Source organism: Lepidochelys olivacea (assembly GCF_965140295.1).
Source record: "Lepidochelys olivacea isolate rLepOli2 genome assembly, chromosome: 2".
NCBI lineage: Eukaryota > Metazoa > Chordata > Testudines > Cheloniidae > Lepidochelys > Lepidochelys olivacea.
In genome coordinates, this window is record NC_140412.1 from 216266613 (window position 1) to 216289518 (window position 22906).

Here is a 22906-nt window from a genome sequence, read left to right on the forward strand (position 1 = left end):
TAATGGAATTCTATAGCAAGAATATAATTTTTCAGTTATACTCTATAGGGTATAGATATGCTATAGAAAACTCCTATATTTCTGTTAAAGCCTGTAGGATTTTTCTGTTTCCAGTGTATGGAGAAATCTTACAGTATAACTGTGCAGGAGAAGCTTTCTTGTTCAGTTAGGCAAATTGTTGTCTAAACCAGACTACAAGTAATACAAGCTGGATAAAGGATATTGCTGGAAATGGAAGCATCAGCCATAGTGCCAAGTGAGGGGCTTTGCTGTTATCTGGGTCTCACGCTGGGATTAAAAAAAACAACAACAACTGTGCTTGAGGTAATCATCACTTGCTGCTTCTAGTTTGTGAATGATCAATAACAGCAGATTTGGGTATTGTGGTAAACATCGCTTTTGTGAAGACTATTCTCAGCAATGTAAAAATACTACTTCTCTGAGAAACAGCATGGTGTAAAAAGAGATTTTTAACAGCACATATTAGGAATAGACCTATTTTTTAAATAATTTATTTTTTCTCTGTTAAAATTATTTCCCCCTTTATATGTTGGATTTTACCCCTTTCCCTTATCTTCAGTGTTGTTCAATCTGACACTGTTTAGAGTTTGAATTCTCCCCAATTCCCTGACTTGTGTCCTTAAACCATTTTTGTATGTCAGCCACACATGATTTGAGCTTTGAAAATACTTCAACATCAATAGCCATATTTGATCTTTTGCACCAAGGTATTACAAAATCCTACTTAACTCATGTATTTTCTCTTCATGTAGCTCTTATTAATTTTTGAGTAATTAATCTTGCTGATAATAATTATTTCCAAAGTTGTTTAGAATGTTTCTTGTTGTGCGGAATTTGTTTTAATATTTGAAATCGTCTCTCTTCGCTCATAGCACTACCAGATTCCCCATTTAAAAATACTAGAGTGAGTGGCACAGTGGGTTTGTGCAAAGCATATCTGAGTTTAACTCTTGTGTTAGATAAAAAATGAAAATCAGATTGGTTGTCTCATCCTGGTCCCAATTTGTAAAAATCATAAAAGCCATGCACTATTGACAGTCTCGGGGCAACACAGAGAATGTGTGTGTTTTGTAGGTCAGTGCTGAGATGCATTGCCAAGGCTGTTCAGGTAAGCTTGTACAATGCCTGGCCAACACTGTTAATCTGTCCCTTGACTAAGCATTAAATGTACTTTGATATTTAAAACAACTAAGTTACATGCCAGATTCTTGGGCCCTGTGAAGGGGCATGTCCTCACACTGGTATGGAGGAGACTAACAAGCTCTTCAGGGCATGTTCCACACTAACAAGATGTACCGTGAAGGCTTGTTCAGTCTGCAGGAGCAGGAGATTAAAAGGAGGAATTTACCACTGGAAGGGGTAGTGAACAGGAAGAAGGCTGCTCCACCCAGAGACTGAGGGTAACAGAGGTAGTCCAGCAGAGTAGGAAACCGTTCTGATTGAAGCAAAGCAATATGTCCCAGGAAGAGGGGTAGAAAGTAAACCCCATGAAGGGGTAATAGACTCTGGGAGACTAAGCCCTTAGAGCTGGATATCCAGGGGCTGTCTGAGAGACTAGCCCTCTTTCCAGACAGATCCTCCTTTCTCACAAGGGGAAGGGAAGAGGAGGAGCCAATCCTTCGTCCCTATGCAATTGCCTCAGAAAGCTTCCCCAAGTGCTAGAGGGTAAAGAATGGACAGTGGGACCTGGGGGAGGAAGCGGGGGGCAGTCCAGGGAGCCCCTTCCCAGCCCACTATAATCCTATTGTACTGGTACAGAAGTGAAAAGCATCCAAAAGGCCAACTTAACTGTCTTCTTGAAGGTTCTTACTGTGTAGGGAAAATATCCAGCAAGTATAGAGTGCCATATCTGTTCTGTGCTATACACCCGTAGGCTCCTATTGGAGGTCAGAGTGCTACTGTCCTTCAGCAATCCCTGGCTGCTGAAAGGGTCTCTTTGTGGCCATAAGCAGCCAGGTACAACTTAGGGCATCAAGAGGCAACTAGGAGCATTAATTTCTGCCAGGGCAAGAATGACCCCTGCCCAGACCCTGATTTGGGGAACACAATGATAGTATAAAGCCTCTGCTGCCCCCCAGTAAACCCCAATAACAATAGTTCTGTTCAGGCATTGTACTAAGTCGAATGCCTGTCAGCTATGCCAGAGAATCTGTGTCAAAATCTCTTACTAATTAGTTTAAACTTCTTTAGAAAGAATGGGATAAAATAATTGCAGTGAAACCCCATTGGCTTTGCTGCAAGTACTCCAGGGATTGATTTGCCCCAGTATGTAACATAAGCTGTGGCATTTAATACATTGCTTATTGAGCACAGTTGGGGGGAGTGGGGGAGTGGCACAAAAGTGCCCTTCATGTGGTTTCCTGCTGAAGTAGTTCTGTGCCAGTCTAATCCCCTGGCTAGTTCAAAGCCCCTTTGTATGTCTGGAGTGATATAAAATTAATAGAGCCCAGGATTGGGGATACAGGTTTTACGTAATCAAGATCTTCCATATAATTTTGCATTGTATTTTGTGGACATGTGAAAAAGGACATGATGGATCTATTTTATAAATAGAGTAATAAATGAATAATACAGAGAACAAGTAGAATTCTCCCTCTTTTTAATTTTAAAGGTATCGCAAAGTTTGGTGAAACTAGTTGATAACAGTTGAAAGTCTGGTTGTCAAATCTCACAGTATTTCTCTTTCTACAGAGTTGTATCTTCTCTGTCTTTCACACACCCATATGCCCTGTGCATCAATATTATCAGAAGTTGCCAACCTCTTAGAAGTCTGATGTAGGTTAGCTGTGCTCTCTGTATATTGTTTCCCTATTCCACAAAATGTATCTTTTCTAAAAGAAAATATTTCTCTTAAATCTATATAGTCAATTTATTACAGTACCTGAAAGTATGAGTATATTTTGCCAGTGCCCAATGAAAGTGCCCTTAAAAAACTGTCTGTCCTGCATCAGAAACAGTTTTATAGAGATTAGTGATCTGTTAAAGAATTTCATTTTAAATTATTAGGAATTTATGTGATTAGCTTCCATGTTAGAGAACCTAGACCTGGCAGATGGGGATAATACAATATCAGATTATCTTTCACACCATTGCATTTCTTTTGTGATTGGACAGTTGTCATCTATCTATTGCCTAGCCTCTGTGGCACGTCTAGGCACATAAATAGATGTTGTGTGAAGTAGACAAACGTCACGTAGTGACTTGACTGAGGTCTCATTTTCACTAATGTAAGATCTGAATCTTTGCGTCTAGTGGAAAAGCTCGTACGCAGCTCCACTTTGTCAGCTAAAATAAACTTGTATTCCATGTTAAAATGCCCTTTTATACTTTTCTTCTAGGAAAGACAGGCAACTGTGAAAAAGGAAAAGAGCTGTCCCCAGCAAATGAACAAATTGGGAGAACGGACTAAGATGCAAAGAGCAAATTCTGTCACTGTAGATGGACAAGGACTTCAGGTGTGATTGTTGTGGGTTTGTTGTTTTGTTTTGTTTTTTATATGGGTATTTATAGATTAAGAGAAGAAAACACACTGAGCAACCTTAAAAAGGAACCATTTCCTACAGTACGATATGAATATTCCCAATACTTCTAAGTATTAGAAAATACTACAGTTTACCTTACAATAATGTAAATGTTCCCTTCTCTAAGAATGTCATCTGTGCAGGATTCTCACTCCTGGTTCTCAGCTCTCTAGAATGAGACTGGTGGAACTTCCAAAACTCTTAAATTATTTTTAGCCACAAAAATGTACCAGTAACGGGCCAAAGCATGATTCAGGCCCTTCAACAGCTGATTGTACAGCTTATGTTGTCCATACTTTGTAGATAACACTAAGTTCTGTGTTTCCATTAATCTGATACATGGTGAAGGTACTCCATTTTTATTTATTTTGTAAAGCACCATGCACACATATTCATATATAATTAGGTCAGAAGGGACCATTATGATCATCTAGTCTGACCTCCTGCACAAGGCAGGCCACAGAATTTCACCCACCACTCCTGCAAAAAACCTCACACCTATATCTGTGCTATTGAAGTCCTCAAATCGTAGTTTAAAGACTTCAAGGAGCAGAGAATCCTCCATATGGAACTATATGAACAATAATAGAGTAATACCTTGTTTCTTACCAGGATTCAAGCTTGGTTGAAGGCAAGATTGCTGTGGCTTTGTCCATATGAGCCTGAGTTTATAGTAGTAGGTCAGGGAAACAACCAGAAGATTTGGCAAAAGTGATATCTATGCCTTTGGTTGAGGGAGTTTGCCTGCATTTTGTAAGACAGATTCAAAGCTTGGTGGATTTATTGGATTCTTTACTACTTTAGGATGCCCTGCTAGTGCTAGTGATGAAAAGTACTTTTATTATTTGTTTGGCCCGGAAGCTGTTTCTTGGAATCTACGTGACCCAAATAGCCCATTAGGGTGTTTCCATTGGAATTTTCAGAAGCACTCAGGTGCAGTTTCAGGTGCTGGTTTAACTTTTAAAGTCTTAAATGGCTTGGATCATCCTGTGTACTTCAAAGTCCCCCTTTTTCCTCATGTGATGCTGCAGCAGTTGGCAGTAAAATGACTGTACCTACTTGGGCAAGGAATCTGGGTGAAGCCAAGTAGAGACAACTGTGATGTCTATACACCAGTGTAAGGAACCTGGGTAACAAAATGCGGGAACTAGAACTACTGGTGCAGGAAGTAAAACTAGATATTATAGGGCGAATGGAAACACAGTGGAATAGTAGTCATGCCTGGAATACAGGTACTGACAGGTATGTGCTGCTCAGGAAAGACAGAGATAAAGATAAAGATGGTGGAGTAGTATTGTATACTAATGGTGAGGTAGACTGTAAAGAAATTAGAATTGGTGTAAGGGATATAATGAAATCTGTTTGAGTCAAATCACTCTGGGGAAGAAAGGCAACAGTGGGATATAGTGCTTGGGGTCTGCTACAGACCTCCAGGATCAGATTTGGGTAAGGACAGAGACTTCTTTAATATTTTTAATGAAATAAATACTACTGGAAATTGTGTGGTCATGGGAGACTTTAATATCCCAGATATAGACTGGAGGACAAGTGCTACCAATAATGATAGAGCCCAGATATTCCTGGATGTGATAGCCAACAGATTTCTTCACCAAATAGTCACTGAACCAACAAGAGGGAATGCTATTTTAATTTAGTATTGGTAAGTAGCGAGAATTACTTAAAGGGCAACCTTGGTTTGAGTGATCATGACTTAATGCACTGTAAGCTAAAATTACATCTGCAATTAGGGGCCTTGCTTTTAAAAGGGCAATTTAAAAAAAAATTAAGGGAATTAGGGAAGTTAACTGGACTGAAGTCAAGGTACTGAATGTGGACAAAGCTTGGAATTACTTTAAGACAAACTTGCAGAAACTGTCTAGAGCCTTCATCCCAAGCAAGGGGAAAAATTTGTAGGGAAGAGTTGCAGACCAAACTGGATAAACAAGCTTCTCAAACAAAATATTAAGAGAAAGCAGAAAGCCTACAAGGGATGGAAGAAGAGATGGATCATAAAGGAAAGCTACTTACTGGAGGTCAGAAAGTGTAGGGGAAAAGTGAGAACTGCCAAAAGCCAAGCAGAGTTGGACTTTGCAAAGGAAATTAAAACCAACAATAAAAGGTACTTTAGCCATAGGAAGAAAACAAGGAAAGAAGTGGAACCACTATGGACAGAGGGTGGGGTGGAGATTAAAGATAATATAGGTATGGTCCAACACCTAACCGAATACTTTGCCTCAGTTTTTAATAAGAATAATGAGGAGTTTGGGAGGGGGGGCAGTAGCAAGTGGCTAATGGGAATGAGGATATGGAAGTAGAAATCACTACATCTGAGGCGGAAGTCAAACAGCTTAATGGGACCAAATCAGGGGCCTGGATAATCTTCATCCAAGAATATTAAAAAGGAACTGGCACATGAAATTGCAAATCCAATAGCAAGGATTTTTAATAAATCTGTAAACTCGGAGGTTGTGACTTGAGAATTGCAAATATAGTACCTATGTTTAAGAAAGGAAGAAAAAGCGATCCAGAAAACTACAGTCCTATTAGTTTGACTTCAATTGTATGCAACATCTTGGAACAAATGTTGAAAGAGAAAGTAGTTAAGGACACAGAGGTAAATGGTAATTGGGATAAAATACAACATGGTTTTACATGACCTTACAAAAGGTCAGGCCAGGACAACCCCGATCTCTCTTTTTTTTTAGAAGATAAGCTGATTTTCTAGACAAAGGAAATGCATTAGATCTAATCTATTTGGATTTCTAGTAAGGCATTTGATACAGTTCCACATGGGAAATTATTAGTTAAATTGGAGAAGGTGGGGATAAACATACAAATCGAAAGGTAGGTAAGGAACTGGTTAAAGGGAAGACTACAATGGGTCATACTGAAAGGGGAACTGTCAGGCTGGATGGAGGCTACTAGTGGAGATCAGTCTTGGAACCAATCTTATTTAACATTTTCATTAATGACCTTGGCACAAAAAGTTGGAGTGTGCTAATAAAATTTGCAGATGTCACAAACCTGGGAGGTGTTACCAATACAGAGAAGGATGAGAATATCACACATGATTATTTGGATGACATTTAAAACTGGAGTAGAAATGGGATGAAATTTACTAGTGCAAAATGCAAGGTCATGCATTTAGGGACTAACAATAAGAATTTTTGCTACAAACTTCGGACATATCAGTTGGAAGTGACAAAGCAGGAGAAAGACCTTGTCAATCACAGGCTGACTCTGAACTGCCAGTATGATGTGGGCCTGAAAAAAGGCTAATGAAATACTAGGATGCATCAGGAGAGGTATTTCCAGTAGAGAAGTGTTATTACCATCGTACAAGGCCCTAGCCTCAGTGATGTTTCACTCCATATTCTTTATGAAAATATGCTTATGATATGAATATGACATAACTGAGATATACTTTATGCAAGATGGCTCATGTAAGATATCATTAGAAAGGTTATGATTGACTGAATGTAATTATCCAGTTTGTATGCCTGTGTGTGTTACTTTGGGAGTCAACCCCAACTAGCCCTTCAGGTACAACAGTGGAAAAGCCAGACAGGACTAATGGGCCATTAGCAGAGAAAATGGACTGTGAAAGAGCTTAAACAGTGAGGAGACTTTGTGGCATCTTAGAGACTAACAAATTTATTTGGGCATAAGCTTTCATGGGCTATAACCCACTTCATCAGATGCATGGAGTGAAAAATACAGTAGGCAGGTATAAATACATAGCACATGAAAAGATGGGAGTTGCCTTACGAATTGGGGGGTCAGTGCTAATGAGGCCAATTCAATCAGGGTGGATGTGACCCATTCCCAATAGTTGACAAGAAGGTGTGAGTATCAATAGAGGGGAAATTACTTTTTGTAGTGACCCAGCCACTTTATTCAGGCCTAATTTGATGGTGTCACATTTTCAAATTAATTCCAGTTCTACAGTTTCTCACTGGAGTCTGTTTTTGGAATTTTTTGCTGTTAAGAATGGCTACTTTTAAGTCTGTTGTTGAGTGTCCAGGGAGATTGAAGTGCTTGCCTACTGGTTTTTTAATGTTACAATGCTTGATGTCTGATTCATGCCCATTTATTGTCAAGAATTGTAAGGTTTGAACCCAAGCTGGAAGAGCATCTAGCTTGTGAGTAATAATACCTGAGGTCTCAAGAGGGAGACCAGTGCAGTTGCCTTTCAAGACTTTCTGTAATCTGCCTGCAACAATATGTAAGATGAGAAATACTATTTGTAACCAATTTCTTTAGTGAAACTGGCTTAGTTTGCGTGTTTGGTTTCATTTGCTTAGTAATCTGATCTGTTCTGTCTGCTACCCCTTTTACCACTTAAAATCTGCCTTTTATAGTTAATAAAATTTGTTTTGTTTATTATTAAACCCAGTTTGTGTAATTTCTAACTGGGTGGGGGAGGAGGGAAGAGGCGGATTTTATAATATATCTTTCGGTCTGCACTCCAAGGGAGGTGAACACCTGTGTGCTGGGGGCAAGTCCCCTTAAGTTGAGCCTTCCCAGAACTGATCTCAATGTCTGTTTCATTCTGCAGTTGGGTGTAGCCCTGCCTGTGTGTGTGCTGGAGGAGGCTTAATAGCCTGACTCAGCAAGACAGGTAAAAAGGGTGCCCAAACTGGCATAAGAATTGGGCTCAGTGGTATGTCAGCACATCAGGTGGCATCCTAAGGAGTCCAACCTGTCACAGCCTCATCTGGAATACTGTGTGCAGTTCTAGTCTCCCGTGTTTAAGAAAGATGAATTCAAACTGGAACAGGTGCAGGGAAGGGCTACTAGGATGACTAGGAAAATGGAGAACCTACCTTATGAGAAGAGATTTAAGGAGCTTGGCTTTTTTATCCTAAGAAAATAAAGGCTGAGGGGAGATACGATTTCTCTCTATAAATACATCAGAGGGATAAACGCCAGGAAGGGAGCGGAGTCATTTAAGTTAAGGGTCAATGTTGGCACAAAAGCAAATGGATATAAACTGGCCATCAATATGTTTAGGTTTGAAATTAGACACAGGTTTCTAACCATCAGGGGAGTGAAGTTCTGGAACAGCTTTTGAAGGGATGTAGTGGGGGCAAAAACCTAATGTGTGTCAAGAGTGAACTTGGTATGTTTGTGGAGGGGATGGTGATGATGAGCTTGCCTAAAATGCCATATGGTCCATCCACGACTGCTATTAGCAAATACCTCCAATGGCTGGAGATAGAATACAGTATGGGGCGGGCTCTGAGTTAGTACAGAGAATTCTTTCTCAGGTTTCTGACTGGTGGGTCTCACCCATCTGCTCAGGGTCTAACTGGTCACCATATATGGAGTCAGGAAAGAATTTTCCCCCAGGTCAGAGTGGCAGAGACCCTGGGAGGTTTTCACTTTCCTCTGCAGCATGGGGCACAGGTCACTCGCTGGTTTGAACCAGAGTAAATGATGCACTCTATAACTTGAAGTCATTAAATAAAGATTTGAAGACTTCAGTAACTCAGGCAGAGGTTATAGGTTTATTACAGGGTGGACGGGTGAGGTTCTGTGGTCTGTGGTGTGTCGGAGATCAGACTAGATGATCATGATGGTTCTTTTGGTTGTAAAGTCTATGGGTCTGTGAGATTCTCCAGATCTGTGAGGGTTTTAGTTTTTGAACTTATTTTATAGTTCTTCCTAACAACATTTATATAAGGACTCAGATTTGGTTAATAAATTCAGTAAATATAGTAAATTGTCCATTCATATTGGTGTCCTAATTTTCTGTATAAGACACTCTGATGCTAAATTTTTGTAGTTACGGTTAATGTGTATTTTTACTACTTAATTACACAGTAAAATAACAAATGCTTATACTTTGTTGGATCAATAATAATCCAAGACAAGATTTTTGTTTTATAATGTTGCCATCTCCCTATAAAATATATAAACTGCCATCAGTAATTTACTCAAAACAGGTGTTCAGGCAGTTTAACTTGGAAGACAAATATTTGGATCAGAAAACTTAATAATTGGCACTTATTTACTGTTTTATAGTCTCAAAACACTATATAAACATTAACAGATCCTCACAACATTTCTGTGAGATTGGTAGTGTGGTCCTCATTGTAAAGAGATGTCTGGTCTTCTATTGAAAACAATGGCAAGACTTCTGTTGCAGGATTGGGCCCAGATCATTTGAGTGACCTGTTCTATGACTTCAGGAAGGCCTTCTTTAAATTAAATTAAGGCATGAAAACGTTCACTAATTTAGTCTAAATCTCAGGTTGCATTTTGAATTATCTGGAAATGTCTACATTATTTAGAAAAGTCATTTAGAAAAGCTGTAAGAAATTAATTGAAAGAGACCTTATTTTTTTCAGAATGGAATAGAATAGAAATTGATTATTAGGCTATTTAGATGGTCCAAGAACTTTTACCTATGATAATATGGTTGGACTTTGAAATATAAAAGCTTTGAAAGGGAAATAATTGCATCTATGAGATTTATTTTTTTGTTTAGAAAAGTATCAAGAAAAAAAAACATAATCACAGAAGAAAGTGCAGGTAACTCAGTGGCATTGAGGATCTGTGCTACTTAGAGAAGACTATTAATAATAGTTAAGCACATTAATCTTACTTCTTTCTAGTTAACCAGCATAATGATCAGGATTATTATTTCTAATTAGAGGAAGTAATAGATCATGTGTAACCTTAAGATGAGTCTCATTAATTAACCTGAGTCCTAAGGGATTTCAGATAGGTAGTCCATCTTTGTCACAATGAGTATCATTGGTTTACACTTAGTTCACAGGAAAAAACATCATTGGAATTGGACTAAACAACTAAAATTGATTAAAATTATAGATAAGAAATAAATACATGACAATCCTTAATATATCCTGCAATTTTATATCCAAAGTATACTGATGCACAAACATCCAGTGCATACTCTGTATAGATATATTTGGCCTGCTTCTGGTGTTGTATTGGTTTTACACTTGGCTAACTCCATTGACTTCACTGTACTTACTCCTGATTTACCCTGGTGTAAATTAGATCAGAATCAGAACCACTCTGTATACAGTTGTAGGTGGAACTGGTAGTGCTGTCTATCAGTAAGATTGCATGACACTACATTTTAAGACTTTTTTTCAATTGCTTATTGCATTATCAAACTTTAACTGAATTTTTCCATGGCGTATGTCTGTCCTAGACTGAGTATTTTGGAAGTTTTCACTGAAAAAGTTTGAGAGAGAATGAGATTAAGGAGAAATACTTTATTTTGACAATATTAAAAAAAATAGTAGTTATTTTATTGAGAACTACTAATGCCTCTGTGCTTTGGAGCAAGCACTTGAATTTTGATATAGAAACTGAATTTTTTGTTCAATTATGTGCTTTTTGCTGTCTCCATCAAAAATCAACCTAATCCGGCCAATTTATAAACCTCTGAAAAATCTCAGTTTGCACATACTCAGTGGAGACTTGCTAGAGTTTAGCAGATAAACTCCCTGAAGATTCCATCTGTACTGAATATGCTCCAGCCCAGGGCTACAGGAGCTGAGCAGGACTTTGCCATGGGGATCAGGCAGAACAGCTGAGAGCAAGGACACTCTTAATTCTGGCTTTTGCTAATTTGTGAGTGCTCAACTTTACAACCTTAATATGCATTCAAGGTGTTTTTTCATGTAATGTTTGTATAAAATGGTGTTGAGAACTTTAATGTAAAACTGTTGCTTAATGGATTGAAAAGGGATACAGGATCAGATCATCAGCTGGTGAATATATTCATAAATTCATTCATGTCACTCAAGCTATGATAATTTACATCAGCTGAGGATGTGCCTCATAATATCTGAAAGTACAAAGCAATTATATTGTCTGCTAGGGTGGTGATAGTTTTGCTTCTAAGCTAAAAACTGATGTCAATATCTATTATAGAGTACTTGTGGCACCTTAGAGACTAACAAATTTATTTGAGCATAAGCTTTCGTGAGCTACAGCTCACTTCATTGGAATGCATCCGATGAAGTGAGCTGTAGCTCACGAAAGCTTATGCTCAAATAAATTGGTTAGTCTCTGAGGTGCCACAAGTACTCCTTTTCTTTTTGCGAATACAGACTAACACGGCTGCTACTCTGAAACCTGTCAATATCTATTATGTTACATCCCCAGCTGAGAGAGGGGAAGCACATAGAGAGCATTCACTTCTCCAATATTAGTATTTCTATCTTTGACTGGTACTGATTGCTACACTTTTTACAAAAAATACTTGGTTTTATGCCATTTCAATTAGTGAGGGTTAGTAACATGAAAAAAAATACGGATCATCTTGTGAAATCACCTTTAGGTTCAACATTTCACATAGTTTAGGTTCAGACACACCTGGAGACTTGGCTGAAAACATTCGCCAAAGGACTGGGAATGCTAGTTTTACTTTGTTTTAAAAAGACACTTCTTTCTTGAGACCTTGTGTTTTCTTTATTGCTTGTCTGCCATGGCATATACCTGCTCTCTCAGATCAAAGTTATTCGTTTCTTGCATCAGCAGATGTGCCAAGGCTGAATTGATTTCAGTGGAACTTATGTTTAAAATGGCAGCACAGCAGTATGCCAGAGAGAGAATAATAAATGACAAAATTTGTAAAAAATCAGTCAAAAGGGAATTATTGCAAATTGTGGAATTATTTCAACTGGATTACAGTTACAGGAGCACAGGCTGAGTTTGCATTAAGCTTGTTGCTTTCTGTCTACTGTAGGATAAATTGAATGCAACACACAACATTAACGAATGCATGTTTTATTCCCTACTTTTAGATCACTCCAGTTCCAGGAACTCATCCACTTTTAGTTTTTGTCAACCCTAAAAGTGGGGGGAAACAAGGAGAAAGGTATGTTCTTTTCTTCTTTTGTTTTAAAAGTTTGTCAGTCTTTCTGATATGTTGATCCTTTGTGTCAAAATGCAGTTGACAACCTGAAGAGCAACTAGTTTTGAATGACTTTTGGAGTACATTTTAAAAATGTGATGCCTTAGATTTGGACATCCCTAGTATTCTTTTCTGCAGAGGTATTAGTACGGTAGTTAGTGATAAGAGTGAGTTCTCTGCAATATTCTTGGTTCAAGACCCCAAATATCAACTATATCCAGTGATTTATGTATATAATTACTCCTGAGGGAATTCTGTGCCAAAAAATTAAAAATTATGCACACAATATTTTAAAATTCTGCAAATTTTATTTGTCAGTAAATAAATGTGGCTCCAGCATGGCAGTGGGGAGCATTGAGGTGGGAGATCACCCTGAAGCTCCCACCTTCTTTGGTACAGGGACTCGGCAGTGAGGCTGCACCTGACAGTGACACAGTGCAAGGGCTGCACTTGCCCCAGAAACACCCCAGGGCCCTGGCCCTCTGCACTAGATGCACCAGGTGTGGGTGGACAAGCTCAGCTCAGCAGGATCCAAGTGTGGAGAGCTTAGTGTGGGGAGATCTAGGTATGAGGTGAGAGGTTTCCATGTGGGGCAATCTGGGTACGGGTGGCTCAGTGGGAGATCTGGATGCACAGGGGCTCATTTCGGTGTTCCAGGTACAGGGGCAATGGGACTCTGCAGGGATCCAGGTGAAGGTGGTTGGGGTTCAGGAGGGCGGGTCTGGGTGTGTGGGGCTCAGTGGTGGGGTCTGGGTGCTGGGGGAGTGGGGCTTGATGGAGTAGGGGTCCATGTGTAACTGGTTGGGATCAGTGGGGTGGGGGTCTGGGTGTGGGGGGCTCGTTGGAGGGATCCATGTGTAGGGGGTTAGGGCTTGTCAGAGTGAGGATTCAATGGGCCTGTTTAATGGGAGAGCCCCAATTGATGCCAAGGGGATGCCACATGCCAGGCTCCTGCTTCTCCCAGCGATTCCCCTATCTCCTTTTCTTCTCCATTCCCCCATTTCTTTCCCATTGTCTTTCCCCCTCGCTCTCCTTCCCTCATATCCCCCATCTCCTCTTACCCAGCCCCACTGCGGTTACCCACTGTTGTACACAGAAAGGTAGCATGACTGGCACTAGGACCCAGAGGCGGCATTAAGCTCCAGAGTCAGCAGAGCTCAGACGCAGCTCTGCGCTTGCAAAAGTGGCGGGGAGCAGTGGCATGTAACCCCGTTTGCCCCCCAATGCCTCTTCTCTGTTTGGAGGGGGGCAATCCCACCCAAAAACTGTGCCCATGGTCGCCCCCACCTCATGTGGCATCCCTTTGCTTCCCTGCCATTTTCTGCAGGAATTCTGCGGAGGGACATTTTCTGCGGAAGCGCAGTCCTGCAGAATTCCCTCAGGAGTATTATAATTTAATTTGCTCTTCTATCTCTTGTACTAATTCTGATATTTTAACAATTCTCTTTATAATTCCCATAATAGTTAGCCATTTAGGCTAATGGTCTATCAAAGAGCAATAGACATACTTTTTGTTCTGATGTAAATCTACCCTTAATATGAACAATAAAAAAAGTTTTCCACCCTCATTATAATACTGGCCACACTGGCCAAGTATTATGAGGACTACAAAAGGGAAGCATATTAAGTCTTGATCCTGCAAACATTTACATATCTGCTTAACTTTATGTATGTTAATAATCACATTGACTTTAATGGGACTAGTCACAAGTGTTAAGTTAAACGTGTGTGTAAGTGTAGCTTAGTAGTCACACTACCCCAGCAGAGCTATGACAGAGTGGTGGCAGGGAGCCCCTTCCCACCCCCAGCTCCTCTACTGAGCTTGTGTCTGCTGGACCCCCCTGCGAAGCAGCAAGTTTGAGAGTTAACACCCACTATGATGCATGGGGAAGCGCAGACCTCTTAAAACTATTGTGTCAGACTGTCTGCAACGCGCACAGAAATCACTGTATCAGTTACTCTCAAGTCATATTTTCGAGATTTCCTTCAAAGCCACGAGTGCTAGAAATATAATTTTATTTTCAACTAAAGCTGAAATTCTGGTGTCGTCATGCAACTTCAGGAGCTAGTGTAATGCTTGTAGTGCCAATGTCTTAATCTGGCCTTGACACTCCCAGAAGGCTAGGTTGCAGTCTTCTAGCCAAGTGCTAAATAAAGTATTCTTGGGCATTGCAGCTACTTGGATATCAAGAAGCAGCAAAGGTTACAACAGGACTCCCAAATTGTTAGTCAAGGGAAGGAGTAAATATAACCACTGCTACTTTTCTCCAATTCCCCCCCTCACACTCCCGAACACCAACATTACCTTAATTTTGTCTGTCTCAGCCACTCCCAGGTTTTGGCTAGATACTGAGAAGGCTGATCAGCTGTTCTTTCTGTGTCTAATGAAATGATGATGCAGTGTTGTCTGCATTCTAAGGCACAACAGCCCAATTAATTCACCATGTCCCCTAATGGTCTCTCCTAATTTGTATTGGCAAAGGTAACAGAGTAGAACCCTGTGGCACCCACTGGAGAGATTCTCAGAGCAAAAAAGTAATGGACTAAAACTACCATCTGAATGCTCAGGGGAAAAGAAAAATGACGCAACTCAAGCGAATTAGCTAATCACTGGCATAACCCATACAGATGTTAACAATAGTTTATGGTTAATTGTGTCAAAAGCAGGTAATTGATCTAAAATAGCCAACATGGAGACTTCCCAATCAATCACCACAAGGAGGCTGTCCATAAATGAGACTGGAACTATCTTTTCACCATAGGCAGACCTAATGTGGCTAGAAATGTGCTCTTGGCCCATAGGCAGAATATCCTCTGAAGACGATTTTGCTCTATACCTTTAAGGTGTACTGCTGTGGTCATTTCATCTCAGTGCAAGTAACATTTCAGAAGAATAACAAGAATGTAATTAAGGGCACATGTTGTATTAAAGGATTAATTCTTAAGTGTGAATAAGTCTTCAGGACCTGGTCATAGTAATAGTATTTTACTTTTTTAATTTTCTTGGAATGCCTTTTTTGAATTGCTATCTGGACAGCAACCAAGGACAGGTAACAGATAATTATAGACTGTAGCGGCTACACAGGGCAAAACGGGGCATTTTTCTCTACTGTTTTGCACCTTATATAGTCATTTACACCTGTGCAAAGTGAAATTATAGCACTTTACACCCACTTTGCACTCACTTTGCACAGGTGTAAATGTGACTACTCAAAGCATGAGGCAATATAGAATCATGTGCATGGTTTCTGCCCCAGACACTATATAGCTAAAAGATAGAGGATAGGATGTAACAAAACCACAATGACTATCCAGCAGTGTTTGTTGTTGTCCCTTGTTAGTCCCAGGATTTTTGAGGGTGGATTTATTTGTTATTTAGTAAAAGTAGTATTTGAAAGGAGGACGAGTGATTTTAGGTCCCTTGGAAGAAACGTGCTTTTGGTGTGTTTTTGTAGTTAGTGTTTTTTGGTTTGGTTTTGTAGTTTTTTGTTTTGTTTTGTTTTTTAAGAACTTGAAGGAGGTAAGGGGAACTACTGTGTTAGGTTAGGTCCTTGCATGAGCCTTGTACCCCTAAACTTCTGGTCCAGAGTGAGAACATTTTCTTCTGAGTCATACTGACTCCATCGTAGTGTGTGCACTTATTTCAGCAACAGCGGTAGACTTTTCAAGTGGCTGAAATTTAAGGTTTATGAGCTATGGCACATTCCCCAAATAGAAATTACAGTAGTGTAAAAACACCTAATTTTTATAGACTAGAATTTCATTATCTTGGCTCATGCACATTAAGGTGATGTTTTACTGAAAGCTGATCTACAGACTTTACTTAGGATTTTCTTTATTTGATGTATCATGATGAGCTGAGCTACAATTTTTAATCGAGTTTCATTCAATAAAGAAAGGTTGTGACAGATTTTGTTAAGAATCCGGTAGTTCTTCATGATGTTGTCTCTGCGGATCTCCACTGTGAGACTGTGGGTACATGAACACAGCAAAAAAACAAAACCAAAAAAATCCCAAGCCCATGGCAGTGAATCTAGAGTCCATATCAACTGATTGGGGCTCACAGGGCTTGTGCTGTCAGGCAAAAAATAGCAGTGTAGAAGTTCACGCTCAGAGATTCTACCCCCCTCCATATTGTACCACCCCATTTCAATGCAGTTAGCCTTTTGGGAAGTGTACACATACCCTTCTGTTTCAGCATTATAGAACTAATTTTATAAATACCTGTATCTTTCCCTTAGTTTCTTTCTTATTCTAGCCACACCTCTGAAACTGAAGGGAAGGAGACTGAGGAATAGTTTAGAGTAGGGCAAGTGGGTATCTTCTTGAATATTGGCACAGTGCATTCACACAGCATGTTGATCTGTTGAGGCAACGTATTCAGAGAACAAAAGTTACTATGGCTAGTAGCCTCTTTTTTTCTTCAGCAGTGTCTTGTGTTATCTTTATTACAAGTAATAAAATCCAAATTATTTTCAATAAGCAGTGGCTTGGCAAATTTATATAGTTTAATAAAATGTTATTCTTGAGATTTTAAAGAAATCCATATAGTAGTAAACAAAAAAAGTTGAACAACTAGTAGATATATTTATAAAATAAAGGATACTATGAAACTTGCTCCAATTATACTTTCTTTTTAGGTGGTGGGCTAGATAGTGACTCTGTTTACAACATTTTAACATTGACTTGGACCAAGGATACGCTACGGCTGTAGAGAAAAAGTGTTTATAAAGGATTAGAAAAAAATACAATTAAATACAGTATACAATAACAGGAAAATAGCATTAAGATTAAACTGACGAATCCAAGTTTTTTGTGTACCAAACATATATTCCCATTAAAAATGATTACATAGAAGTGCAGCAAATCTCATAATGATATTAAGAGAGCCTTCACATACTAAACCAAATCATAACATGTGATTTAAAAAATACTGTGGCTACCCCAACCAAGATCCCAGCTATGACTGCTATGGGTTCATAAACTCTCATTTGGCATTGCAGCTGTTTCTGCGCCATGTCTCAAAAATATGCCTTTTGAATTCAGACTGTCCTAGCAGGAAATGTTGCTCCTTTTACCCTTTTTTAAGGAAAGGTACATCTCACTATGCAGTATGCTCTACTCCTTTCTCCATGTCAGTATGGATGGTTTAAAGCTAAATTCACCTAATATGAATGCCCGTAATGGACCACTCTTACGACCGACTTCTCCTCCCAGTCTAGCCACCTTTCCTTTAGAGATGATTTTTAGCCTCCCAGTATATCGTCTGTCTTCTTTTAAAGGCTTGATTTTCATCCCAAGAAAATCAGCCCAACCCATCGTAGCAGTCCGCCCAATGAGCTAGGTGCAGTAGTGCTACCTGCCACTCTGCCTCGTGATTCTGTCTGCGGTCCTCCATCCCCCAAACCCAGTCACAAGGCAGGGTGCATTAATTATCCTCCTCTACATGAAAAAGCAACATGTCAGAATAATTGCTGTTTGCTACTGTACATTTCAAACTGGGGCAGAGAAATTATTTAACTGTCCATTTCCCAATCTTGAGCATATCACTCACATTGTTTCAGACAGTTACAGTTTAGCATAAAGGGAAACATTTACAGGCAATTTCTTCCTTCTTCTTAGTAAACGTATGAACTGAAATGAATCATTCCCGAGTTCTGGCTTTTGCACAAAGAGTAAATCTTAGCGTTACAATAGTAGAAAGCAGGATGTGTGGGCTCACCATGACTCATCACTGAATGATTCTGATAGTGCTGACTTGAACATATCTACTGGCTGGAATAGGATATGTTCAAGTAAGAGGGCAGTGATAAGAATATTTGCTAGTCTCTACATTATAATGTGATCGGGTGAAGATTATTAGTGTGGTGAAAATATTGAGTAAGAATGTCACTTGACTCACTGTAAACTGTGCCCAGGTAGTAGTTAAAATCAGCACTATCAGACTCAGTCACTTCAGACTGATGAGTTATGACCCACCCCAAATAGCTAATGGATGAACATTTAAGGCAGTCACCTGTGATGTGCCCTAACCACCAGGCTAAAGTGTCAGAGTCTCCTAGTCTGTGGCCTAATGAATATTTAATTATTTACACAAAGTAGAGCAGGTCTGACAGCAGAAATTGAAAGAGAGATTGACTGTTTTGTCCTAACTGGACTACTGGCTATTCTGGGTTGGTGCTCTCTTAAGAGAGATTATGTCCGTCAAAGAGGGCTGGCACATATGTACACCAGCCGGCAAATTGGAAGTGCAATCTTTTGCCTTCTCATGAATAAGATACTGCACTCTTTATAGCTAAATGTTTGTGAAAAGACAGACAGCATTTTAAAATCCACCTGTCACACATCTGGTTTAGTAATCATCATGATAATTCAGAGTAGTCTGCCCATCTGCAAGATGAAGCCAGTCACACACATTGACTTTCTCTCATGACTGGTACTAGGGCTGTTGTAATATGAGTGAGTGAGAGTGGGTGGGGTGATTTATCAAGGGACTGACAAGCATTGATAAATGATTGGACTTTAAAGAAAATCTTCAGTATGGTCATTTACAGATGACTATATTTTAAGAGGTTTGTTTAAATAAAGCCTTTCCCTCTCCTACCCTGGTAAATTACACATTTATTACCAAAAAAGTACATAGATATTATGTACAGGCAACTTTGGTTTTTTTCTCATTTGAAACCATTCAAACATTGTAAGTTCAAAAGTTCAGTTCAGATGTTATTAGATTCCCATTTTGCTTAGGGGAACATCTGTGGACAAAGGAGCAGAGAGGAAAAATCTAATGGAAAAGTAGGGTGAAAATGGAGCAGAGTGGGAGAAAAAAACAACAACTAAACAGAGATTTTTAAAAAGGAACAGATAAGGAAGAGAGAGATATTACAGTGAAAAAACTAATACAGTATTAAAATGTGTGATGCCAAAATGTCAATTATTCTGAGGAAATATACATTTAAATTACAAGAAGGAGGAAAGGCTTTATGAACTCAAATTAGTATGATAGATCCCAGTCACCGTGTCAGAGGGTCACTCCATGAGGAATTTTCTCATCCATGAGTGAGAAGTGGAAAAGAAGATTTATGACAAGGAAACAATTCTAGTCGTTGTCATTACTAGGAATTATTTAAACAATTCAATACTGTGAAACAAAACGTATCCTAGTTTTAGGAGACATAGCCTTAATTTTTAACAGAAAATTGTTGTTGTTGTTGTTGTTGTTTGTTGTTTGTTTATTTATTTATCATAGTGCCTAAAACCTCTAATCATGCACATGGACCCCACTGTGCTAGGCACTGTACAAACACAGAGCAAAAAGATGGTGCCAGCCCCACAAAGCTTACAATAAAAAAAAGTCTTGCCAACCCTTTTGCAAATTGTTTTCTTTATCCTAATAAATATTTGATGGCTATTTTTGGTTATGGGATATGACAAATCTTTGTATAACTGTATCAATAAGTCCCATTGTGACATTGATATTCGGGGAAAACATTTAATTTTAACTAAGGCTTTTCATGACTGCCTCATGAATCTCTGCTCCACTCTCCAACTATGCTTGTACTCTCCTCGCACACCCTCTGCTCAGCACTTCCATACTAATTTTGTCTCCTAGTGATGACTCCACACCTTTTTTTCATGATGATTCCTGTTTCTGGATCAGCGTGCCCTATCAGGTGCTCCCCATTTGCATTCCTACATATTTTTAATAAATGGTCAGAACATGAGAGCTCCAATTATTATAAGCCAAAATTCCCATATATATAAAACACTGGGAAAAATAAAAATGATTTTGTAATTTTTGGTGGGTAAAAACACTACTACTTTGCCATCTGATTGCACCCTCAAATCAAATAGATGTCTAAATGCTAGCATTTGCCTCCACAATTAATTTTATTTTAATTAATTTTGTGCCAATAATTAATTGCAGGTATAAAATTGTGCTTCTAAAATTTTGTACCCAAATGCTTTCCCAGGTGCTGTTTTGCCTCATCCTTTTCTTTGTCACCATACCTATCCCACCCACATGCTGGTGATGTCTACTCACCTGTTACTTATTTACTCTGTATTTGAACCTTGTCTCAATGCTATACCTGCAAAACTCTATGCACATATACAGAGCTATATAAATTGTAATAGAAACAATCATATATTTGATTTGCTTTATTGTAATAATGTGAGATTTTATCTTAAATTATTAAATGTATTAAGGTACAATTTATGTTAACCGCTTACGTTATTTTATTCAAATTTCTTCCATTTGTTTTGTTTTTTCAAAAATCCAAAAGCATAATTTATTAATTTAAAAAAAATTACTAAACACTTTTCTCCTAACTTTTTCTCTTTTGCAGAATTTACAGAAAATTTCAGTACCTTTTAAATCCTCGTCAAGTTTACAGTCTTGCTGGAAATGGACCAATGCCAGGGTAAGTCAAAGGCTAATAGCATTACCAGGAACTCATTTAATAAAATACTGCATAATTAAATAAACACCCTGATACACATAGATATAGTATGTTTTTGAATGTGTCAGCAGCACATATTTATGTATTAACTGCAGAAATGACAAAAATTATGTGTGAATGTACACATATAAAAGCATCATATATGTGGTATTGATAGCCCCGAGTGCAGTGTGTCAGATCTGTTCTGTGATTTCCACCCTCACCTGTCGACTGCCTCTAATATACCATATATCTGAGCAGCCTCAATAAGCTACTTGTGGTAGAAATATTTCCTTCTGTCTTCTAACTATGGAATATTTTCCCCAAAAAATGACATTGTCCCTAACACACCTACTCATTCTATAGATCATGGAGCCACCGGGAGCAAAATTGGCAGTTGATGTAATTTAGAACAGCCTAAGGGCGTATCTAGGTTATGCTGGCTGCAGCAATCCCACTGGTTCTCCACTCTACTTCCAGCATGCCCCTTCCCTGCTTCTCCCACTTCCAACAGGCTCCCAGTGGAAGGAGCATAATGGGTAGCATATAACCAACTAGTCTGATTTTAAGTCACTAAGAATGGTATGTTAAAGAGTTTCTGCTATTGCTGCTTAATGAAGGCTGGAGACTCAGGACCTGAATCTCCTTTTATACCCATGTAAATCAGGTGTAAATCCATTAATATCATTGCAGTTTTATATTGATGTAAAATTGGTGAAAGTGAGGGCAAATCAGGCTCAGGTTTTTTACGACTTGGATTTTCAAGGTGTGTTGCATTGTGGTGGCTGTGTCTTCTAAAGGAAAATAGAAACTTAGAATCTGTGGAATGGAAAAAAATATATTGAGAAACCTTGAAACTATGGGATCCATGATATATTTTTTTCTTGCCTATGATATTCTCCTGCATCCGATGCAAAGGCAGGTTTTGGGTTTTTGCTTTTATTGTTTTGAGGACTTTGGGGATTTTTTTGTGTTTCATTAAACTCACCTTGGGCATAGATCAAACATGAATGAATAGATTGGGAAATTATAGCATGCTATGTCAGAGGTTATTGCTAAATCTTACGAGGGCATGACCCTGTACCATTTTATGAACTGTATAATCCTTCAGACCCCATACTTCAGACTGAGTACCAACTTGACAATTTTTAAAGCTACTGAAATAGCTTTCTTCAAATTTAGCTTACTTTGTAAATTTTATTGAGACTTAAAAATCAAAGCAAGTCTGGAACCTCTGTGTACTGACAGTAATTGTAGTTTATATTTTACTTTGTAACATTTTGTCAGATAACTTGTGATGATATAAAGAGAGAATGTGTTTTAAGGCATAAGCACAAGAGGGCAGTATTAGGTGCAGACTCAAAGCCCTAAACTGGGAGTCTCAACTTTCAAACACTCTCTCTCTTTGAACCATAACAGTGGTTTTTAGGTTTTTTTGAATTTCTCTTCTAATTAGGAAACTAACTGTTTTACTTAGTGTTTCTTTGAAGAAATTTCTAATCAATTTTCAAGCAGTTATTGTATTTAATTAATCAAGTTTTTTTTATTTATTGCATAGAAATGAATACTCGTATGTTTCCAGGTATCTCTTGCCAGCCCTTCTTCATTCAGGCACTAGAGTGTGGATTGTGTATAATTTGTCCCTTTTACAGGAAGTTGGTTCTGTGAAACTCCAGACAGTTGAATAAACCTATTGTCTAACTCATTTACCCATTTTTTGTTTGTCTTCACATAGGCGTTTTATCAAACACAAGCCAGTTATTTGAGATTGTCAGTCAAACCTTTACATTTATTAAATTTCACCATATATTGCATTTCAAGTAAAGGGAAATATGGAGGGGAGTTGAATACCACAACGAGAAATAATCAAGAAGTATGCACTTCCCACCACTATTACTAAATCGAAAAGGGCTATATAAATGCAACATAAATATTTATTTTTAAATTATTTATTCACATTTTTCATGATCACCATAATCCATTTAAATTGTCTCTCTTGAGACTATTTTATTGAGCATTTAATT

General features: G+C 38.6%; 1 protein-coding gene across 2 annotated transcripts in view; it reads left to right on the forward strand.

Annotated features, from left to right (window-relative positions):
• The window catches only part of DGKB (diacylglycerol kinase beta), a 504484-nt gene that overhangs the window by 211683 nt on the left and 269895 nt on the right, over nt 1–22906 (forward strand). For both annotated transcript variants that reach the window (XM_084618553.1, XM_084618552.1), the window contains exons 14-16: nt 3360–3476; nt 12332–12405; nt 20790–20864. In XM_084618553.1, coding sequence (XP_084474679.1) covers nt 3360–3476; nt 12332–12405; nt 20790–20864 — 266 coding nt within the window. The remainder of the gene's footprint in view (nt 1–3359; nt 3477–12331; nt 12406–20789; nt 20865–22906) is intronic.